The following is a 21710-nucleotide window of genomic DNA, read 5'->3' on the forward strand; positions in this document are numbered from 1 at the left end:
TAACTGGTGCATGCTGTCTCGCGGCCACAAATCACATCTAGCCTGCTTTCCAAGATTATACTGGGGAACAAGGGCTGGTTCACACGGACGCTTGGCGGGAATTTACCGCTGGCGTCCGGTACTTGACGTTAAACGCTTCCATTCAAGTGAATGGGAGCATTTGTACTGGGCTTTTACCGGCATTTGCGGGAACGCTGTGTTCCAATCCCGATTTCTCCCGTCGTTTGTAGAGTCCAGGGTTGATTAACCCGCTGCGTCTAGTGTCCCCCCATGGGGACGTAAAACGCCAACTGCGGTGTCTTATTTTTGGGGAATGTCTTATATTTCAAGCATGCTTGAAATATTAGAGAGGTCTTATTTTCGGGGGATGTCTTAATTTAGGGGAAATACGGTACAGTTGGAAATATGTTGTGTGTGTCTCCATTTTGAATTGGGGGTTATTTCTATACCTGTTGTATCTGGTGCCAGTAAGAGGTGAGGGTACGTGTATGCAGGGCTTATGCTATAATCTAAAAGCTCTGTTAATAAGGAGAACCCCAGGTATCCTAAAAGCTCGTGCACACGCCGTACCAGAAGCAATGACAAGTCCTCCGGACCCTCCCGATGGGCGGTGTTTAGCCGACAGTATGTGCGTCTGTACGCGCTGTCGGCAGACGGATAAGGCTGTTTATGAACGATCCGCTCAGCGGGAGGGTCCGGCAGACCCATCGTTGCTTCTGGTACGGCGTGTGTACGAGGCTTAAATCTGACAAGGAAATGGATAAAGGGGATACTGATCTACCACAAAGAGTAAACAAGTTAAAACGCACACCTTAAATTTAAAAAAAAAAAAGTGTCAGTATCCTTTTTTTTGTGTCTCTGTCTATTATGACATATTAGTAGCAGTAGGGTATTGTACCGTGTTAGCCATCAGTAAAAGCAAGAAGTTTTAAATCAGGATGATACCATTTATTGACAGCAGAAAACAAAGCAAGCGCTCACCAATATGGGCCGCATCTGAATGACTCACCACCTCATATGCACCGCTTAAATAGCTCAAATACACACTCAGCAATCAGACAGATGCAAAACATATGCAAAACTAAACTAAATACTTACCATGCAAAACAGGATAGCACAATGGGTGCTGCTAGCCTGGTAGTTACAGAACTGTGGATACAAAATATAGGTAAAGGCTGCGCATCCCTGACCCAATACTGTACAATTGAATGGTTAATCGCTGTGGCGCACACCGCCCCCCCTGGACTAAAATGTACGCCCGCATCCAAACAATGCAATACTGGTCTATGGAGAAATTTTAGCTTCCATCATAGTTTTGCATGCAAAAATATAGATCTACTGGACATCTGCACCAACGTTGAGGTAAATCTCCAGAGCAGATGTCCTAACTTCTCCATAGACCAGTATTGCATTGTTTGGATGCGGGCGTACATTTTAGTCCAGGGGGGGCGGTGTGCGCCACAGCGATTAACCATTCGGCTCCCTGCACACTGCAAATCCGTATTCCGATTCCGTTTCCGATTCCGATTCCGTTTCCGATTTTCCTTGAATACATTCAACAGAAAAACGGATCAAAAAACGCAGCATGCAGTTAAGATTAAAAATCTGAATCGGAATCGGATGTAAAAACAGATTAAAAAGCGGAATCGGAATCTGAAATGCATGCAGTGTGCAAGAGGCCTTCAATTGTACAGTATTGGGTCAGGGATGCGCAGCCTTTACCTATATTTTGTATCCACAGTTCTGTAACTACCAGGCTAGCAGCACCCATTGTGCTATCCTGTTTTGCATGGTAAGTATTTAGTTTAGTTTTGCATATGTTTTGCATCTGTCTGATTGCTGAGTGTGTATTTGAGCTATTTAAGCGGTGCATATGAGGTGGTGAGTCATTCAGATGCGGCCCATATTGGTGAGCGCTTGCTTTGTTTTCTGCTGTCTGTATTGAATGTAAGTTACACATTTTAGCGTAGCTGCTGCCAGGGTAAAGACATTTGCTTTTAACTTAGGTCAGTTTAGTGTTAGGACATCTGCTCTGGAGATTTACCTCAACGTTGGTGCAGATGTCCAGTAGATCTATATTTTTGCATGCAAAACTATGATGGAAGCTAAAATTTCTCCATAGACCAGTATTGCATTGTTTGGATGCGGGCGTACATTTTAGTCCAGGGGGGGCGGTGTGCGCCACAGCGATTAACCATTCAATTGTACAGTCTTTGATACCATTTATTGGCTAACTACAAATGAATAAGAATAAACAAGCTTTCGGCCTTGCAGCCTTCGTCAGGTTTATATCCTGTTAGTTTGCAAGCTGGTGGTACAGACAGCTTATATACATGCAACATCAAAAGGAAAAACAGATATTTTTTTCAAGCATAAATACATCATTAAGATGCCTTAATACACACAGACCATCTAAATGGGGTAAGATAAGGATCCTAGTTTACTTTATTGCTCACAGACCTGGTATTAGGATTGACCCAGAGTTTATTATGACATATGTATACTGTTTCTTCTTCTGTACTCCTGTAAACTTTGTGCAGGCCCATGGCCACAAAAGAACCTATTTGACTAGCTAAGTCAAATAGGTATAGACTTGTCGGAACCCATCACTGGAACGGTGAGCTTTTGGAGGATCTGGGAAGCCTCTGGACTATCTCAAGCAGGAATGTCCAGTCCTCAAGGGTCAAGGTCTTCACACACTTTTGGCACGGCTCAAATGAATTGATGAGACTGAATCAGGAAAGGTGTGATTCAGCAAGTAGAACACCTATCTCCATGTCGCAGACTATCCTAAACACTGGCATGTATGTCACCCTCGAGGACTGACCTTTTGACACCTGTGACCTAGAGCAGTGTTTCTCAACATTTTATTAGTATGTACCCCTTTTAAAACCCTGTACTCGCCAAGTACCCCCTAGCATAGTAAACATTATCGCAAGTACCCCTTGACAAATGTATGTATATATCATATTACATGACAATTGGTTCTAAACAATTTCCAAGCATTTACTATTGCTTTTATTTAGCTAAAATACTAATTTGGTGTTGTTTAAATGGGATTTATCATTTTCTAAAACTCTGGGGTACGTGTACCGCATGTTGAGAACCTAGGACCTAGAGGCTTCCCACTACTGAGCCTAAGTATCTAACTTTTTTGCTCACTGACTTGCATTGGTAGTGTAAACTATGTACCAGTAACCATGGTGCTGACATTTTATCTATTTGGACCAGCTTGTGACATGCAGAAGAGGAACAGCAGCATGAAGAAAAGCAACAAATGTTTGATTTCCCCCAGACCTAGCCATGGGAATATTTCCCATTATTTTACTGTTATTTCACAGAAACGGTATAATTTTTTACAGATATGATGGAGTTGTATCCTTTGCCTCTATAGGAAAGTTTTAGATGAGAGCTTGGAGGTGTTGCAGCAGGAAATCAAATCCCTACATGAGAAGGAGATTTCCCTGACTGAGAGCAACTGTGCCCTTCAGATTAAAGTGCACCAGCAGGAGTCCAGGCTGCAGCACCTGGATGATGAACGGAAGTCGGCCACCTCTGAGGTCAGTAATCATCATTCAGAATGCTAATTCTCCATCCTTTCTGTATGGTGACATAATTAAACCAGACGCTTGGTATGAGCTGTGCCTGCAGGAGATTCTGCTAATGTAATAGAAATAGAACTGGCTACACCTCTGTGGTCTCACATATTTATTTATACCATGAATAACAACTAAAGATGCTAATTGTATATGTTTGGACCATGTAAGATCACCTGTATAGAGAGCTGTAAAGACATGACTGTAGTGGTAATTCATATTACCGGTATTACAAACACCTTTTTATGAATGGTTGTTTTTAGCCACGGTTATGCCAGTTATGCTACCCTTTGTTGATCTTACTTTCATATTATGGGATCATATAACCTGTGTAATACCTTGTCTCATGATACAGCGTACCAATTGTGAGAGCACCAATCAGAAGCTCTTAGAGAAGCTGCAGGACATGCAGCAGGAAAAGGAACAGCTGCTGAAGGAATATGATATTCTCCTGAAAAGGCTGGATGATTCTATCAGGTGAGATGAGAGTCCAAAGCGGGTGGTATATGGGCTAGACACTGGCCTGGAGCAGGAAGTTTCATGGAACTGTTGCATTTTCATAACTCTGTTTAAAGTGTACCTGAGGTGACAAGCATACAAATAACTAGGCCTTCTCTTCTTTTTCTGCCTGAAAGAGTTAAACATCAGGTATGCAAGTGTCAATCTCTCTCCAGACGGGACCTAGTTGGACTATAGCGTAAGCTGTAAATAATTTCTGCCATAAAATTGTGGCAGACGACAGCTTCAGAGTGCAGGGTTGACATAAATAAGTCAATAGTTCATATATTTTGGGTAAGGACTTGGGCTGTGTGAAAGACTCTATCATCCATTTGAAACAAAACAGTAAAACCTACTTTTTTAGCTTTCCCGTAGAAAATAAAACTCTCTGATTTCTAAAAAAAAAAAAAAAAAAAAAGGTCATTTTTAGGAGTAGGAATTATTTATCTCATCAGTTTATTTGTGTCAAATGAAGGTTCTGCTCTTAACCTCCCTTGCCTTAAAGAGACTCTCTCTATAATAAAAAAAATAATTCCTCTAGTGGGTACTTGCCTTGCATTAGGTAAATATCTACGGGGTAGGTAAATATTTACTTTGCCAACGTTCGGGGGCTTTCTGCGCTAGATCGCCGAGGCTTAGGAGGACGGGGGAAGCCTCATTAGGATCCAGAGTCTTTCCCCTCCCAAGGTAAGTATACCCCAGATCAGGGGCATAACTAGACTTATTAGCGCCCCCTGCAAAAATGATAGCATGGGGCCCCCATGTGGGTCATATGATCAGGAGTCGGCGAATGGCAGCAGGGAGTTTTCTGCTGTGAAGCAGCATCTGGAAGCAAGAAAAAAATGACACTCTCTCCTGCACATGGTTTTTGTGAGCAAACAGGGAGGTTGTTTTGCTAACTGGCTGCACTTGCAGTTGGAGAGAGGGAGGAGGGGCCCACAAAGCCACAGGGCCCCCCCCCCCCCCTGCAATGGCAGGGGTTGCAGGGGTGATTGCTAAGCCTATGCTCCAGAGGGTTGTTTTTTCTTATCAATTTTCAATTACTGCTGAATTTCTGTGCAAAAAGTGGTTCAAGTAATCTTCATGAAGTTTTTGCCTGTAATTTACCAAAATGTATCAAGCAAGGGTCTAGCATAACAAAAGTTTAAAACACAAAATCAAGTAAAAAATACATTTCATTTCCCCTTTCTGGCAGGCCACAATTTCCCACTCTTCAGCTTCTTAGCAGAAAACGATCTTCCGAATGCGATTTGTAATGCAAAAAAACAGAAACTGAGTGTGGGGTCTAAGTGACCACAGGTCTTCTCCAGAGCGCTCCACAAGGAACAATGGGCTTTGCTGCCTAGTGCCCACCAGGTCGCACTCAAGGGAACCCTAATGGTTGTGGAGAGATTAGGTGACACCACATTGAGGAGAGAAAATCGCAGTCAAGGATGGTCTGGGTCAGTAGGCAGGTTGAAAACTATCTTGATTGAGAAACAATCTGAGTCTGGTCAGGCAGCAGACAGGAGTATGATATCAGTCCGGGTCAGTACCAAGGAATGCAGGTCGAGAATAATCAAAATAAGTTGGGTCAGGATCAGAGGTCAGACACAACCACAGTGCTGAGCTAGCAACTATCACCAAAACTGACAGGAATCAGCTCTAGTGTTCAGGGCAGGTTGCCTTTTATAGGCAGAAGCTAATTTATTTGGGGCGCATTATTGTATGCTGTGCATGCATCAGTCTATGCACCTGCGTGTGTGCAACCATGCACGCAAACATAAACAAAAGGCATTGCACGTGACCATTGCTGGTAGTTATTTACATAATCGGTAGGATGTGAAGCTTTTTCACATGTTTTTTAGTGTATGGAGCTTTGCTACTTGCCACAGATTCAAGTTTGTAGATGATGGTATGGTTGCTGGCCTGTGTCCTAGTGACCTGGGCATGTTAATGGCATGCACATAGCATTACTATACTCTGTCTAATTGTGTGTTTTAGAGCAGTGTTTCTCAACATTTTATTGGCCTGTACCCCTTTTAAAACCCTGTACTCACCAAGTACCACCTAGCATAGTAAACATTATCACAAGTACCCCTTGACAAATATATATTTAATTTCAGTACATGATAATTGGTACTAAACAATTTCCAAGCATTTACTATTGCTTTTAATTAGCTAAAATACTAATTTGATGTTGTTTAAATAAGATTTATCATTTTCTAAAACTAAATTTGTTATTCTTGTTTAAGTATATCAAGCCCAAGTACCCCCTGAAACCATCAGAAGTACCCCCTGGGGTAAGCGTACCACACGTTGAGAGCCTAGGTTTTAGAGTTACGGTACATATGCTTTGGCATAATGGCTATTTCTAATGTCTGGATTTGCATTTACCCCTTCATAAAAGCTGAGCATGTTGGTCAAACACGAGCTGTTTTTAGTAAAGCCATGCTGATTAACTGAAATAAAGATTATTCTCTGCTATACAATTTTGTACAGTGTCCCATAGGTTTCCCTCAAACAGTTTACACACAACTGATGTTAAAGAGGCACTGTAGTGGCATATAGTGAATGTAATGAATTATTCAGGATACCCACTGTTCCACATATCTATATATTGCTGTATCCCCCTTGAGCATTCTGGGAGACCAGGTATATTTTCTACTGGCTTTAGAACTCTCAGTGCAGGTAGTACTCGGTTAACGAACGAGATAGGGACTGGGTTCGTTCTTAACCTGAATCTGTTCTTAAGTCGTAACACTGTGCTATCTCTGTCCCCTGTACCTCCTCTGTGCCCCCCTGTGCCTCCAGTGTCCCCCTCTGTGTCACCTCTGCCCTTGGTACCTGTTCATACAAGTTTAAAAGCCATTTTTTCTTTGATTTTTTTTTTTTAATCGATTTTCTCAAAAACTGCCAAGTCCTTTTGGAAAACATTTTTTTTAACTTGTTCCCATGGAAACAGATAATCCATGCCGTATTGGCGGGTCGTTCGTAAGTCGGGGACTACCTGTAAACAAACATTCCACAGAGATCACGTGACATGGGGAAGGAAGATTTTAAAATGGGCAAACACTGACAAAATAATTTATAAATCAATATTGTAAAAAATAAGCAGTTTTATTTGTTGCGTTATTTATTGCATTATTTTCGCTACAGATCCTCTGTAAGTTTATAGGTGTGTAGTTTGGTAACAGTAAAAAAGGGCGCAGGAGGCTAGTGGACAAATCGGGCGCCGCCATTCACTCCCATAATAAATATTGTTTAATGGGCGCCCGACAGGAAAAAAGGGCGCCGGAGAAAAATAACGTTTTAAAAGCGGCGCCCGGAGACTTAATGTTTTATAACTGCTTCTCATGATTACACATTATTTAATGATTTATACATTTTTTAATATTATTTTTAAACGAAAAACAGTACAATATTTTTTTCAAACATTATTTTTAAACGAAAAACAGTACAATTTTTTTTGAAACGTTATTAATGCTTATCACAGGGGGGTCTTAGGTTTAGGCACCACCAGGGGGGTCTTAGGTTTAGGCACCACCAGGGGGGTCTTAGGTTTAGGCACCACCAGGGGGTCTTAGGTTTAGGCACCACCAGGGGGGTCTTAGGTTTAGGCACCACCATGGGGGTCTTAGGTTTAGGCACCACCAGGGGGGTCTTAGGTTTAGGCACCACCAGGGGGGTCTTAGGTTTAGGCACCAATACGGGGGTCTAGGGGTTAGGGGTAGGTACAGGGAGGGTTACTTACTAATTTTTTTTTAAACGTTATTATACGTTTCACTTTTTAAACGGAAGATTAACGTTTTCACAATTCACGATTTCATGAACATTATTTAATGATTTATAACTTTATAAAACATTATTTTTAAACGAAATATAGTACATTATATTTTTAAACGTTATCCATGTTTATCGTTTAAAACCCCGCGCCCTTTTTTCCCAGCGCCCCTTTTTAACGTACGCGTGTAGTTTACCAATTCTGATGATTTTTTTTTCTCTCTGATGGAGAGGCCTGATTCTACACTTGGAAATGTCAACAGTTAGGTGGCTGTAACTTTAACAAACAGCAATTTTCAAGCGGTTTTTAATCTCCTGAGAGGCTGAAATAATTTGGCTATAATTTACACTCTGAACAGAAGTGAGCACCAGTCATAGTGATGCTTTAAGATGTGGTCATCCTCTTGATATCGTCATTCATTAAATTTGCTGATACTGACCTATTTCTATGTAAACAGGAAGTACAATGAAATGCAGTTACGTCATAAAGCCAAACTCAGCCGAGCTAAAGAGGGGTACCTAAATGAGGTGAACCAGAAGGATCAGCACAACAAACAGCTAGAGATGGAGCTCAGTGTGTCAAAAAGCCAAACTGAGAAGGTGAGTCAAATCTGTCCAATGCCCAACTCTGAGTATACCCGAGTAGCTTAGTAAACCGAATGCCCAAACTGTAGCATTTGTGACTTGACAACTTGATAACTAAAGATCCTGTTGTAAAATGCGGTCACGTGACCTGAAGCAGACAGCTGAAAGAAGTGTCAGCAGGCTTTGTGGACAAGTTGGCTGCTTGGCTCATTCTTTTCTGTCTGCATATTGCAGGACAGATTAAGCTTTCTGAGGAGAGTGTAGACTGAACGAAACTCTTGAAGTGCATCCTGCTGAAAGAGACTGGTGGGCTCCCAGACACAAACTTTAAAATTGCTTTATTTGACATCGACTGATTAAGGAGCTCATACATACGGTAATTGAAAAAGCTCTACCGACAATGGCTATCATTCGTAAAGCATTCCCGCATGCGGTAATGCTGAAAACAGCTGACTTTACCGAGCACTTAGCAAAATGTTAATTCCTAAAAGCTGTTACCGCATGAAAAGCTCAAACTACTGAGCAGTGCGGGAAATTACCGCCTTGTGCAGTGATTATCTCAACACATGTCTGTCAATTCATAGAGATTAGAGCAGGCGGTATTGAGACAGAGAATACCGCTCCCTTGGAAGAGGTGATAAGTATGCGGACTTAAGCGATCCGCTTGGTGGATCGCTCAAGTCCGGTTTTATCAGCTGAACGACAGACTGTATACACGCCCGATTTGACGTCCGAACAACCGGTCGCGCACGGTGGCGGGATCGCATGCGGCGGCGGGCACGGGCGGCAGGCGCGTGCGCGCACCCAGAAACACAGACCTAGAGCCCGTTTTTAAACGGGCTTAGGTCTACTAGTCCTATATAATAAAACCCCTGTGTCTCTGTGTCTCGTCCCTGTGTGTGTGTGTGTGTCCCTGCTTCCAGACTTCACAGTTTGCTGTCTGAGAACCTCATTGCAGTGTGGGAAGTTACAGCTTTTTCCAACTGCCAAACAAGCAACATCTCCCTGTGTGCATATACTGCAGACAGCGGTGGAGGACTGGCAAGTGGATGCATCTGTGCTCGCGTTGCTGGGGGGAAGAGAGCGCCCGTAGCCTAGCGCCCATTTTTTAATGGGAGGGCTTTTTTTTACAAGTCCTATATAATAAAACCCCTCTCTCTGTCCCTACGTCATCCTTCTGTGTATGCTTGTTCTAGCTACTACGCATGTGTAGCCGTTGGGACAGGAGGGGGCTGCGGGCTGCCGTTGGTGCGCGCGCCGGGCGCGTACATGGCATGGAACGCGGCTGGGCGCGTACAGGCATGGAACGCGGCCGGGTACCCTGGGGTTGCGTCACAGCCCTAGCGCCCATTATTTAACGGGCAGGCTAAATAGCTAGTCCTATATAACAAAACCCCTGTCCCAGCATCCTCCTTTTGTCCCTGTGTCCATTGTGGCGGGCGCACAGGTGCAGACTTCGGACAGTGATGGGGGATGGGCGGGGGTGCGCGGGACGCAACATTGGCCTAGCGCCAGTTTTTCAACAGACGGGCCTTTTTACTAGTCTGTTATAAATGCATACCTCCCTTTTGATGGGATTAATCTATATTTGAATCTGTACCGGTTTGTCTGTTTGTTTGCTTGTTTTACAATAGAATTGCTGCATTTTAGCTCTATGTTACTGTTCTTTTCCTGTACTAGGAACAGCAGCTGATAAGCAGCATCTCAGCAGTGAATGAGCGTTTACATGAAGAGAAGAGACAGCTGCTGCTGGACATTGCTGAGCAGGAATCTTCAGTGAGCAACCTCAAGTGGAAGCTGCGCTCACTAAAGAACAGGTATATAAATTCACTTCATCCTTCTGCTCTATGATGCAGTACAATGTGATTCAAACTCTGCAATATCACCTGTCTGTCACTGGCTGACAAGTGATATTTAAGGCCAGTGTACGAGGACATTACTAAAAGCAGTTTCTGCGGAGACAGTTGTTTTACATTGTAATGCTATAGGAGGCCATATAAAAGTCAGTTCCTTAGATCAGTGTTTTCTGGCCCTACTGTGGGCGAGATCTCAATTGGTAACTGACAAATATTTATTTGGTAGGAGTACTCCGTAATAGTTTATAAATGCTTTACAGGCATTCCAGGATGCGTTTGATTAACTATAAATACTTATTCAGGCTTATTTATGTATTATTTATCATTTTTTTTATCATCTCAAGACTAACTGTAATGGATTGACCATGACAAGTTCAGTTATTCCCTGGGACTCTGGTTGAATCAGTGACTGCAAGGTGCCCGGGTCCTATGGCTGCAAAATCAGAATTCCTTCACCGCCATGCTTAACAGTTGGTATGAGGTGTTTGTACAGATGATGCCGTGTTTGGTTTTCGTCTGTGCAAAGGACATTGTTCCATAAGTCTTATAATTCGATCAGAGGCAACTCTGCAAACCTAAGCCATACTGCTATGTTCTTTTTAGAGAAGAGGCTTTTTCCTGGCAGTCTTTCTATACAAATCATACTTGCTATTTTCTTTTTTTTATAGAGAATTTTTATTTTATTTTTCAATAAAAACATTAAACACAACAACACATTACACAATAATGCTGTCTAGTGTCCTCACACATCTTACATTTGAGCTTATCAGAGATGTATTACAACAGAGCAACAGGTATCAATATACACTTTTGACATAGGAAATTAGCAACAGTGCCTCTATCTCGAAATTAACAGAAACAGATATTCTTAAGGCATATGTATGTCTTGCACCATGACGTCGATATCTAAATTGGGAATCAAGGGGTCTGTGGATTCAACCCATTTATACCATACTTTATTGAATTTCTTGAATTGATTGCGCGATTGATAGGTAATTTTGTATAATGGTAAGGCGAGATTGACTAACCTCTTATACTTGCTATTTTCTAATTGTACTGTCATGAACTTTAACCTCCCTGGCAGTATTCCCGAGCTATGCCAGCTCTATGCAGAGTATTGTGCACAGCGGGAACTTTTACTTGCCTCCTGGGGGATCCAGACATTGGTAGCAGTTCTCCTTTCTGTCCTTGAAGGCTCTGAATCAATCTGGTGAGATTGCCATCATTGATCTCAAAAAAGTGTTACAGCGCCACCCGGAGGACGGAGGTAAAATTGGAGTGCAGGGAGGTGAGTGAGAGAAGGGGCAGCTGCTGGCGTTCTGGCAGCATGATTTTTTTCCTGATTTTAGGGTCTGAAACCTTTTAAAAAAGACCCTAAAATCCAGAAATAATCAGACCGCCAGGGGGGTTAAAATGTTAACAGTATCATTATTATTTAGTAATGATATAGCGCCAACATCTTCGGCAGTGCTGTACAGAGTATATTGTCTTTTCACTAACTGTCCCTCAGAGGATCCCACAATACTTGATTACTGGTATTTCCGAATAGAGGGGCCATTAAAATAAGTTAAAACAGTTCAAAAGGGGAGGTAACAGTGGACTTACCCTAATTCCCCAAATAGAGTCAGATAGTCAGTATCCAGTAGAAAAAAATATTTATTTATATGCTCCAAAAATACTCTGTGCTTTAAGTCCACTGCTAGCTCCTTTTTTAAACAGTTTTTAACTTATTTTAATCTACCTTGGCACCTCTGTTCAGAAATAATCAAGTTTTCTTAGGTGGAGGGGTGTATTCTTAGTGGAGGGGTGTTACCCTATTTGTGTCACTTCTACAGAGAGTGACATTTTATCCCAAGTGGAGTCAGGTATTCTCCCCACCTGCTGTTGCACTGGTTGCCTTAGTGGTAACCCACCTTGTCTCATTTTCATCCAATACAAGAGAAATCATATCGCTCTTGTGTTTTCTAATCTCTGCCATAGTCCTATGACCATCGTAGTCAAGAGCCAATTTTGGAGAGAGATCAATTAAATTATCTGTATGTTTTTGAGATGTGGGAGGAAACCGGAGTGCCCAGAGGTAACCCACACAGACATGGGGAGAACATACAAACCCCATGCCGATAGTGGTTTGGTTGGTATTTGAACCGGACCCAGTGCTGCAAGGCGTGAGTGCTATCCACTGCTAACTATGGTCTGTAGAGTCTGAGATGTATCTCTTGCTCTTTGTTTTTTTTTTTTTTTTTGCAATTTCACTAAGAATTACAGTCTGCCTTTGGGGAACATTTGCTAAGATGTTCACTCCTGGGAAGACTGGCAACTGTTTTGAATGTTTTACACTTAGGAATGATCTTATTCACTTGAGAATGAGGGATTTAGTCTTTGTGTGTAAATAATGTCACAATGTAAAATACCATGTGTTCTTGTTCATCTGACAGTATATTTACCTACTTTCCAGCATCAGAAACACATCCTATATCTATATATTCCTGTATATTGATATGTAACCCCGCCCTCCCAGTGATGTTTAGCCTAGGCTATGATGTCATTAAGCCTTTTCATCCCAGTGCACTCTGGGACACCAGGTGTTGTTTTTTTTTTGCTCTCTTCAGAACACACAACATCTTCTAGTTTCTGCTTATCTTTGAGAGGTTTTTACAAACATGTAAAAAGTAAATTTATACTTCAAGTGTTCTGGTCATTTAAAGGATTTTATGTTATCTGCCTGTGTATCCTCCAGGGCCCAGATCCTAGATGAGGAGAACCACCAGCTGCGGGAGAGTGTCCTTCAGCTCTATAACCAGATGCATTCACTCAAGCAAGTATTAAAGAAACTGCAGGCCCTTAATCTTCCTGTGAGTACTACAGAGGTAGCGTCATATACTGTATTTGTTCAGAAAATGGTCTATTGCTTTATCACTGTGGTTCAATGCACTGCAGTGGGGCATCATAATTCCCAACTAAGGCACTTTGTAAGCTCTCCCCATGTCTGTGTGAGTTTCCTCTCGGCACTCTAATTTTCCTCCAGCATTTGGATCTGTGTAGAAATGGTTTTTGATCTACATTATGCACTCTTAATGAGAATTTTATTCAACACAAATCAAACTGAACTCAATATTGACTTAAAGAGACTCTGTAACAAAATTTTAAGCCTTATTTCTTCTATCCTATAAGTTCCTATACCTGTTCTAATGTGGCCTTTTTTACTGCAGCCTTTCCTACTTGCACTGTCTCTGTAATAAATCTTATCTCCTTTCCTCTGTCGTGTCTGTCGGGCTGAGGCTGGAATGTGTGGAATGTGCAGCATTGCTTGTCATTGGTAGAAGCTTTCCACACCCCCTCCAAGCTCTGCATGAGTCACACAGTAAGCTACTTCTCAGCCTATGATACTGTGGTTAGAAGCCAGTCTTTTGTTTGTAAACACTGCCTAAAAATGGCAATTACAAGCCAGGATTGCTGCAGGGAGTGGCAGAAACAGCACAGAGGGGCACAGGAGAAAATAAGGAATAGAATGGTATGCTTTTTATGGTAAGAATACTAGAGTACAGATTCTCTTTAAGCTTGTTAAAACATTATCCAAAACAATTTGGACATCTTTCACCTCTTGAGCGACACATCATTCCTCAAACTTCACTTTCCAGTTCCCCCTTTAAATGCCTTACAAGCTCTTAACGTTGAATTATATTTCTTACATACTTGCATTAAGCGGCAGATTGTGGTCTTTATTAAATGAAATTAAAGTCATTAAGCTCATGGATCCCAGAAATGTAATTTGTACTTCTAAAAGATAATCATTCAGGAAACTAGTGTTAGTGCAAATATAAAGTATCCTATTGAGCAGTGTTTCTCAACATTTTATTGGTATGTAACCCTTTTAAAACCCTGTACTCGCCAAGTACCCCCTAGCATAATAAACATTGTCACAAGTACCCCTTGACTAATATATATTTTATCGTAGTACATAATAATTGGTTTTAAACTATTTCCAAGCATTTACTATTGCTTTAAATTAACTAAAAAACTAATTTGGTGTTGCCTAAATAAGATTTATCATTTTATAAAACTCTAAATTTGTTACTCTTGGTTACGTATATCAAGCCTGAGTACTCCCTGGAACCATCAGAAGTACCCTAACCTAGGACATAGAGTACACATTTTGTTTTGTGTTTTATTCATAATTCATTTAGATTAATGTGAAGCCGGAAAAGCTCTATTGGCAATCTTCGACAGTGCTGCTGTTAATATTATATATTTCTGTAGCCATTACAAGGTGAAATCAATTTACTTAATGTGCTCCTTTGTGTACCCTTCTCTTAATTCTCCGGGCACAATTTGCCCTCTATTAATATGGTAAATTAATGTGTGTGAATTAGAGGAGATCATTATTTTAAGGGGTCTGTTTACTTTTTAAACTTCGCTTTATCAAGCCCCAGCGTTCCCCAAAGATCCAGCACTAAATGTAAGCAATACTATGACCTGCAGATCAGCGGTGGGGTTAAAGAAAGGGAAGATGGGGCGAGATTATCCTGAGCAGTTAGATTGTGTCATCTGACTGATCTTTAGGCAACACTGGCGCTTACTAGAACCCCCCTTTTAGAAACTCTAACTTAGCCAGGTAAATAAGGCGTAAATAATGAGGTGTTATTATGCTGCCTGAGATAAAACTACCTATGGTAAGAGGTATGTTCATGCTATACTGTGCATTGTCCGTTAACCCCTATGCCCTTTCAACCACTTTTTGTAACATTTGACTTCGAGCTAAAATTAACTTTTCCTTCCTATCACCCTCCCATTCACTCCTCTTCACCACCCCTTAAAGCAAACCTGTGGTAAAAGAAAAGTTACTTACTTGCCTCAGTAGAAAGAAGCCTTTGGATGAGTCAGAGGCTTCTCCGGTCCAAGGACCTTCTATCTTGCTTGTACACAGACAGAAGAGCGGCTGCACTGCACACTAAGCAAGCTATGCCTGCGCAGTAGCATAAAGCCGCTTGTGCATAGCTTTTTCCACTGCACAGGTGCAGGCCATACCTGCGTACTATGGAATATGTAACATCTTCTTCTCAACAGGTCATTCACTTAATAAAGATTGTTTAACTACTTAAGGACCTTAGTGATTGAAATCTACGCCCTGTTTTGATGGCTGCCAGGGCGTAGCTTTCAATCCACCGACGCCGCGCGTTCTCGCCGCTTTCGTCGCTCCTGACGATCTCGCCGCTGTCTCCCCGCCGCAGCTCACTCGCTCTACTGTCTCTAAGACGGCAGAGTCCTGGTCAGGAGCCGATTTCATTGGCTCTTGACCCTGTCTATCAACGTAAGCCGCTCCCATTGGCTTACATTCATAGGCAGGGTCAGAAGCCAATGAAAGCACCTCCTGACCGTCTCACAGGTTCCCGACATGCGGTGGGTATGTGTGGGTATTCGTCGCTATTCTGCCATTTATGGTACCAGCAGTCTCTGGTCCTTTAAAGGAAACCTGAAACGAGGAAAAGTCTTTAAAATAAACACATGACGTAGCTGCAAATTAATATTACATACTAACCTCACTGTCAGTTCCTCTGAGGCTCACCATTTTCTTATTACAGTGATCTCATCCAGTTCTGACAATATTTTGTCAGAACTGAAATATACCAGTTGCTGTCAGTTATATATCAACAGCTGTCAGTTACAACTGAATGTGCAAGGTAATGTCCATGTTACCCTATAGCTCAAGTGGATGATATTACAGTTTAAAGTACCCCTGAAACCCCCTCTAAAACAGCAGACGTACTTTTTTTTAAAAATTTGCTGCGCTGTAAAATTGCATCACAACGCTTTTCTCCCCCTTTTGCTGCTCAGCCGAATAGGCTAGGAGGAAGTGTCCGTACTTTCTCCTATCTGCCCGTCATCAGTAACTCCGCCTGCACTCACCGCTATTCCTTCCTATTTACACAGCTGTGTGCGGTCTTGGGGTAATTTACTTCAGAACGATAGTGTACTAATAGCTGTATTGTGCTAAATTACCCGTACACAGCTCCGCTCCGCAGCGTGCTGTGTAAGTAGGAACAAATAGCGGCGAGTGCTGGGGGAGTTACTGATGACTGGCAGAGAGGAGGAAGTACAGACACCTTCCCCTAGCCCATCCTCGAGTGGCTGTGCAGAGCGGGGGACAGGGGGAGCGCTAAAGGGAAAGGATTGTGCTGTGTTATGTCACAGCACAGATGATAAAAATGTATTAATAACATTTTATTTAAAATAAGAGGTCAGGAGTACTTTAACAGTGTGCTGACCAGGAAGCTGTTAGGGAGTAATGGCCTTTTTTAAAATGGAGGAAGGAGAAATCTATTGATCTCGGTGGACGAATGGAACGCAGGAGAGGAGAAAGAGATTGAGGAGTAGATTACACAGGAGGTAAGTATGACCTGTGTATGGTTATTTTGACTTTTTCATTTTCAATACAGGTTCTTTTTAAGGGGGCATGGACCGCTGGTATTTAAGTATGGGTAAACATGCCTCAGTAGAAGCCAATTTTTATAGTTGAGCGTAATAATATATGTCGATTTTACTTGGTTTCTTCTTCTTGTATGCCAATTCAATTGTAGTATGTGTACAATTTATCACACAATTTGCTTTATTAAAAATCCTCTAGCACTTATTTGCTATTCATGTATTTCAGTTTTGGGGGATGAGAGCTATATGTTACCGGTATGGTTAATTCTCTAAAATAAAAGTGTAAATGTAGCCTGAAAGCACTTTATAAGAACCTGCTACTACAGTGGGAGTCACTTTTGTTTCCTTTATATTTGCAGCACATTGATACCTTATGAAAGCTTATATTTATAAAACATAGAACAAAGTTATACAAGGTAAACGGTACAAAATACAGGTTGTCATAGGAAAGGAGCACACAATCCTGTAGACTACACTAGGGAAGGGAGGACCCTGCCAGAGGCTTACAATCTAAAGGGGTGGGGCTAGTATATACAGTGCACTATCCCAGGCCATACCTTATGTCTGCATTGATAGTCTAGGACCACTAACCATTTCCTCTGAAGGAGCAAGCACAGAACCCACAAAATATTCTTCAGGTGGTCTGTGACAGAATTCTGTGCACCCTTTTGAACTGTTTACTACATTTTGTTCACCACTGTTTGGTTACAGTTTAAGACAATTTGTAATATGGTCATTAATTACAAGCTGGTTATGCAAATCCAATTGCACCTGTGTTTACTCCAAGGGCTGGGACCCACTAGAAATTGAAAATCATTATCAAAATCATTATTTTTATAGCAATTTTTGTACTTAGGTGTAACTGAGCTGAAGCTCGGGTACAAAACGAGATACTTACCTAAAGAGAGGGACGCCTCAGGATCCTATTGAGGCTTCCCTCAGTATTCTGAAGTCCCCCGTCATTCAGTATGGCCCTCGGAAGACTAGCGACAAGTCATTGTCGCTAATCATATTGGAGCCGTGCAGCTCCTCTCCCTGCAGCATGTACGAGCAGGTCCGTGCTACTGCGCATGCACGGGTGGGCTCAAGCGGCTACTGCACGACCATGCTTGTAACAGAGGAGGACTGCGGCCCCAATCTGGAGGGGAGTTGCACTTAGCGACGGACATCCGAGCACCGAGAGGAAAGCCTCAATAGGCTTCCCTCTCTCCAGGTAAGTATCTCATTTTTATCCCGAGCTTCAGCTTGGGATCACTTATTTTAGAACCAGAGCTTCCCAGAGCGATTTTCAGGTAATGTGATTTCCCTGACTGAAATCGCTCTGAAAATGCTGCACCAAGATTGTGATTTCAGCAAGCAAGTGTCGCCAATTCCTTGACATCCGAAATCTCTGCTGAAAACGATCAAGTGGGCCCCCCGGGTCTAACTGTGACTGTAATATTTAAAATTCTTACAAAATGTAGATTTGTTTGTTTTTCTTTTAAGTTGCAATTGAATAAACATGTTTTAATTACTCTAAAAGACTTGAACTGGTTGGTTGGATGTTGTTGCACAATTTGATATAGTCAGTCGATGAGGTCGCTGTTTTGTGGCTTTTGCTTTTGAAACTTTTGCATTTTTTTTTTTTTTTTAATAAAAATGTTGTCAGGGGGCAAATGTTTCTAATTGTTGCCTGGATCATAGTAAATCACTGCAAGGAATACGCAAAGTGCAGTCAGATACGTGACAACCTGAATCTACTTTAAAAAAAACAAAATAATAATGGGTTATAGACGTAAAGTCATTCATAGAAGATAAGAGGATGTTGTAGTAGTTAAGAGATGTACCTGGGAGTACAATGATCTCTGGGGAAAAGGTGGGACATGTTCTTGGGATATTGCGCAGGTAGAAGTGGCAAGTCTAGGAGATATTCTGCATGTGGAGAGTGGATATTTATTACTCTGTTTTCATGTTTTAGGATATCACAATGATGATACCACCCGAGTGGCTGTTAAGAATGGATGAAATAATACATCTGCCAAGTGACAGGTGAGAGACTTTGCCTGAAAGATTATAATTACACAGCAACATGTTGTAGTTATAGTCACAGTTACACAGCCACATGTTGCAGTTATAGTAACAGTTAGGCTGCATTTCCACTTGTGCGGTGCGAATCGCCGCGGGAAAAATTCGCATGCGGATGCGAAATTCGCATGCGGGTCCATGCGAATTTTCATGCGAATTCGCACACGAATTCGCATGGATGATGATGCATGCGAATTTAACCATGGCAGTGCTGGTGTGCTTTTCCATTGTTTCTATGCGAATTCGCATGAAAATTCGCATGAAAATTCGCATACCAAAACCTCATGCGAATTTCCTATTAAATACATTGTATGCGATTCGCATAGCGGTATGCGGCATGCGAATTCTGATGGCTCTGCCATGCGAATTTTTTCTGCACAGAAAAACGCAAAGGAATCCTGACAAGTGGAAACAGTCCCATTCACTTGTATTGCTATGCGAATTTGCATGCGAAAAACGCATGCGAATTCGTGATAGTGGAAATGAGCCCTTACACAGCCACATGTTGCAGTTAGTGATTGTTACGCAGCCACATGTTGTAGTTATAGTTAGTTACACAGCCACATGTTGCAGTTATAGTAACAATTACACAGCCACATGTTTTAACTATAGTGATAGTTACACACAGGGCTGTGGAGTCGGGACAAAAATCTTCCAACTCCGACTCCTCAGTTTATGAAACCATGACTCCGACTCCAACTCTGACTCTGGGTACCCAAAATGGCTCCGACTCCGTCTCCTCGACTCCTTAGCCTAATACTTAACAGGGCTGTGGATTTTGTACAAAAATCATCCGACTCCGACTCCTCAGTTTATAAAATCAACGACTCCGACTCCAGGTGCCCAAAATTGCCCCGACTCCTCGACTCCGACTACAACTCCACAGCCCTGGTTACACAGCCACATGTTGCAGTTATAGTAACAATTACACAGCCACATGTTGCAGTTATAGTCACAGTTAGGCAGGGGACACACCTGACTGTCTTTCTGCATGTTTTCTGCACAGAAAAATGGATTCAAATGGAGTACTTCATTCATTTTCCACATGCAGAAAAAAAAAACTGACATCCTGCAGGATAATTCAGGATAAACAGCTATTTCTCACAATGCAACAAGGTTCACAGACAAACTGTCAGTACCATGGTCCTCAGAGTTTCCTGTGGGAGGGGTTTCACCACAATATCAGCCATACAGATTCCCATGATGACCCGTTTGCGAAAAGGAATATATTTCTCATGTAAAAGGGGGTATCAGCTACTGATTGGGATGAAGTTTAATTCTTGGTCACTGTTTCTCTTTAAAGGGGAACTGAAGAGAGAGGTATATGGAGGCTGTCATGTTTATTTCCTTTTAATCAATACCAGTTGCCTGGCAGCCCTGCTGGTCTATTTCTCTGCAGTAGTATCTGATTAAAACCAGAAACAAGCATGCAGCTAGTCTTGTCAGATCAGACTTATAAGTCTAAACCACTGAAACACCTGATCTGCTGCATGCTTGTTCAGGGGCTATGGCTAATAGTATTAGAGGAAGAGGATCAGCAGGGCTGCCAGGCAACTGGTATTGTCTAAAAGGAAACAAACATGACAGCCTCCATATACCTCTCTCTTCAGTTCCCCTTTAAAGAGTTGTTACACACATTAACCACTTGAGGACCCACCCTTTACCCCCCCTTAAGGACCAGCGCTGTGTTGAGTGATCTGTGCTGGGTGGGCTCTGCAGCCCCCAGCACAGATCATGTAGCAGGCAGAGAGATCAGATCACCCCCCTTTTTTCCCCACTAGGGGGATGATGTGCTGGGGGGGTCCGATCTCTCCTGCCTGCATGTGGCTGGCGGGGGGGGCACCTCAAAGCCCCCCTCCGCGGCGAAATTCCCCCCTCCCTCTCCTACCTGCTCCCCCCCGGAGATCAGGGCTGCACAGGACGCTATCCGTCCTGTGCAGCCAGTGACAGGACGTCCCCTGTCACATGGCGGTGATCCCCGGCCGCTGATTGGCCGGGGATCGCCGATCTGCCTTACGGCGCTGCTGCGCAGCAGCGCCGTACAATGTAAACAAAGCGGATTATTTCCGCTTGTGTTTACATTTAGCCTGCGAGCCGCCATCGGCGGCCCGCAGGCTATTCACGGAGCCCCCCGCCGTGAATTGACAGGAAGCAGCCGCTCGCGCGAGCGGCTGCTTCCTGATTAATCAGCCTGCAGCTGGCGACGCAATACTGCGTCGCTGGTCCTGCAGCTGCCACTTTGCCGACGCGCGGTATGAGTGAGCGGTCGGCAAGTGGTTAAAAGGTGTCCAGTACTGTACTGTCAGTTTTTAACAGTTGGCATCAGTTTTGTAGGTGTTTCTATGGATGTGTTCACACTTAAAGGGGCACTATGGCGAATAATTGTAAAATTTAAAATATGTGCAAACATATACAAATAAGAAGTACGTTTTTTCCAGATTAAAATGAGCCATAAATTACTTTTCTCCTATGTTGCTGTCACTTACAGTAGGTAGAAATCTGACAGAAGCAACAGGTTTTGGATTAGTCCATCTCTTCATGGGGGATTCTCAGAGATTTATTTATTTTCTAAAGAACTTAGTGAATGGCAGTTGCTCCGTCCAACTGCCAAATAAGTGTATCGCGAGCAGGGAAGCTGGCCAGCATCATTGTTTGAATCCTTTTTAGGGAATATCTTTGTAAAGAATAAAAGCCTTGCTGGGAATCCCCTATGAAGAGATGGACTAGTCCAAAACCTGTCACTTCTGTCAGATTTCTACTACCTACTGTAAGTGACAGCAACACAGGAGAAAAGTAATTTATGGCTCATTTTACTCTGGAAAAAAACGTACTTCTTTGTTTGTTTGCGCATATTTTAAATTTTACAATTTTTCACCATAGTGCCCCTTTAAATCTGTACATTTCCAGTCCAGTCCTGTCAGTTTTG

At 42.4% G+C, this 21710-nt stretch overlaps 1 protein-coding gene across 6 annotated transcripts in view; it reads left to right on the forward strand.

The window, feature by feature from the left end:
* Window positions 1–21710, forward strand: part of CCDC30 (coiled-coil domain containing 30) — a 113931-nt gene that overhangs the window by 90219 nt on the left and 2002 nt on the right. For 5 of the 6 annotated variants that reach the window (XM_068240551.1, XM_068240549.1, XM_068240548.1 and 2 more), the window contains 6 exons: window positions 3395–3560; window positions 3952–4073; window positions 8315–8456; window positions 10122–10258; window positions 13035–13149; window positions 18678–18748. In XM_068240551.1, coding sequence (XP_068096652.1) covers window positions 3395–3560; window positions 3952–4073; window positions 8315–8456; window positions 10122–10258; window positions 13035–13149; window positions 18678–18748 — 753 coding nt within the window. The remainder of the gene's footprint in view (window positions 1–3394; window positions 3561–3951; window positions 4074–8314; window positions 8457–10121; window positions 10259–13034; window positions 13150–18677; window positions 18749–21710) is intronic. The other variant, XR_011022114.1, reaches the window with a different exon arrangement.

This window comes from Hyperolius riggenbachi, chromosome 6 (genome assembly GCF_040937935.1).
Source record: "Hyperolius riggenbachi isolate aHypRig1 chromosome 6, aHypRig1.pri, whole genome shotgun sequence".
NCBI lineage: Eukaryota > Metazoa > Chordata > Amphibia > Anura > Hyperoliidae > Hyperolius > Hyperolius riggenbachi.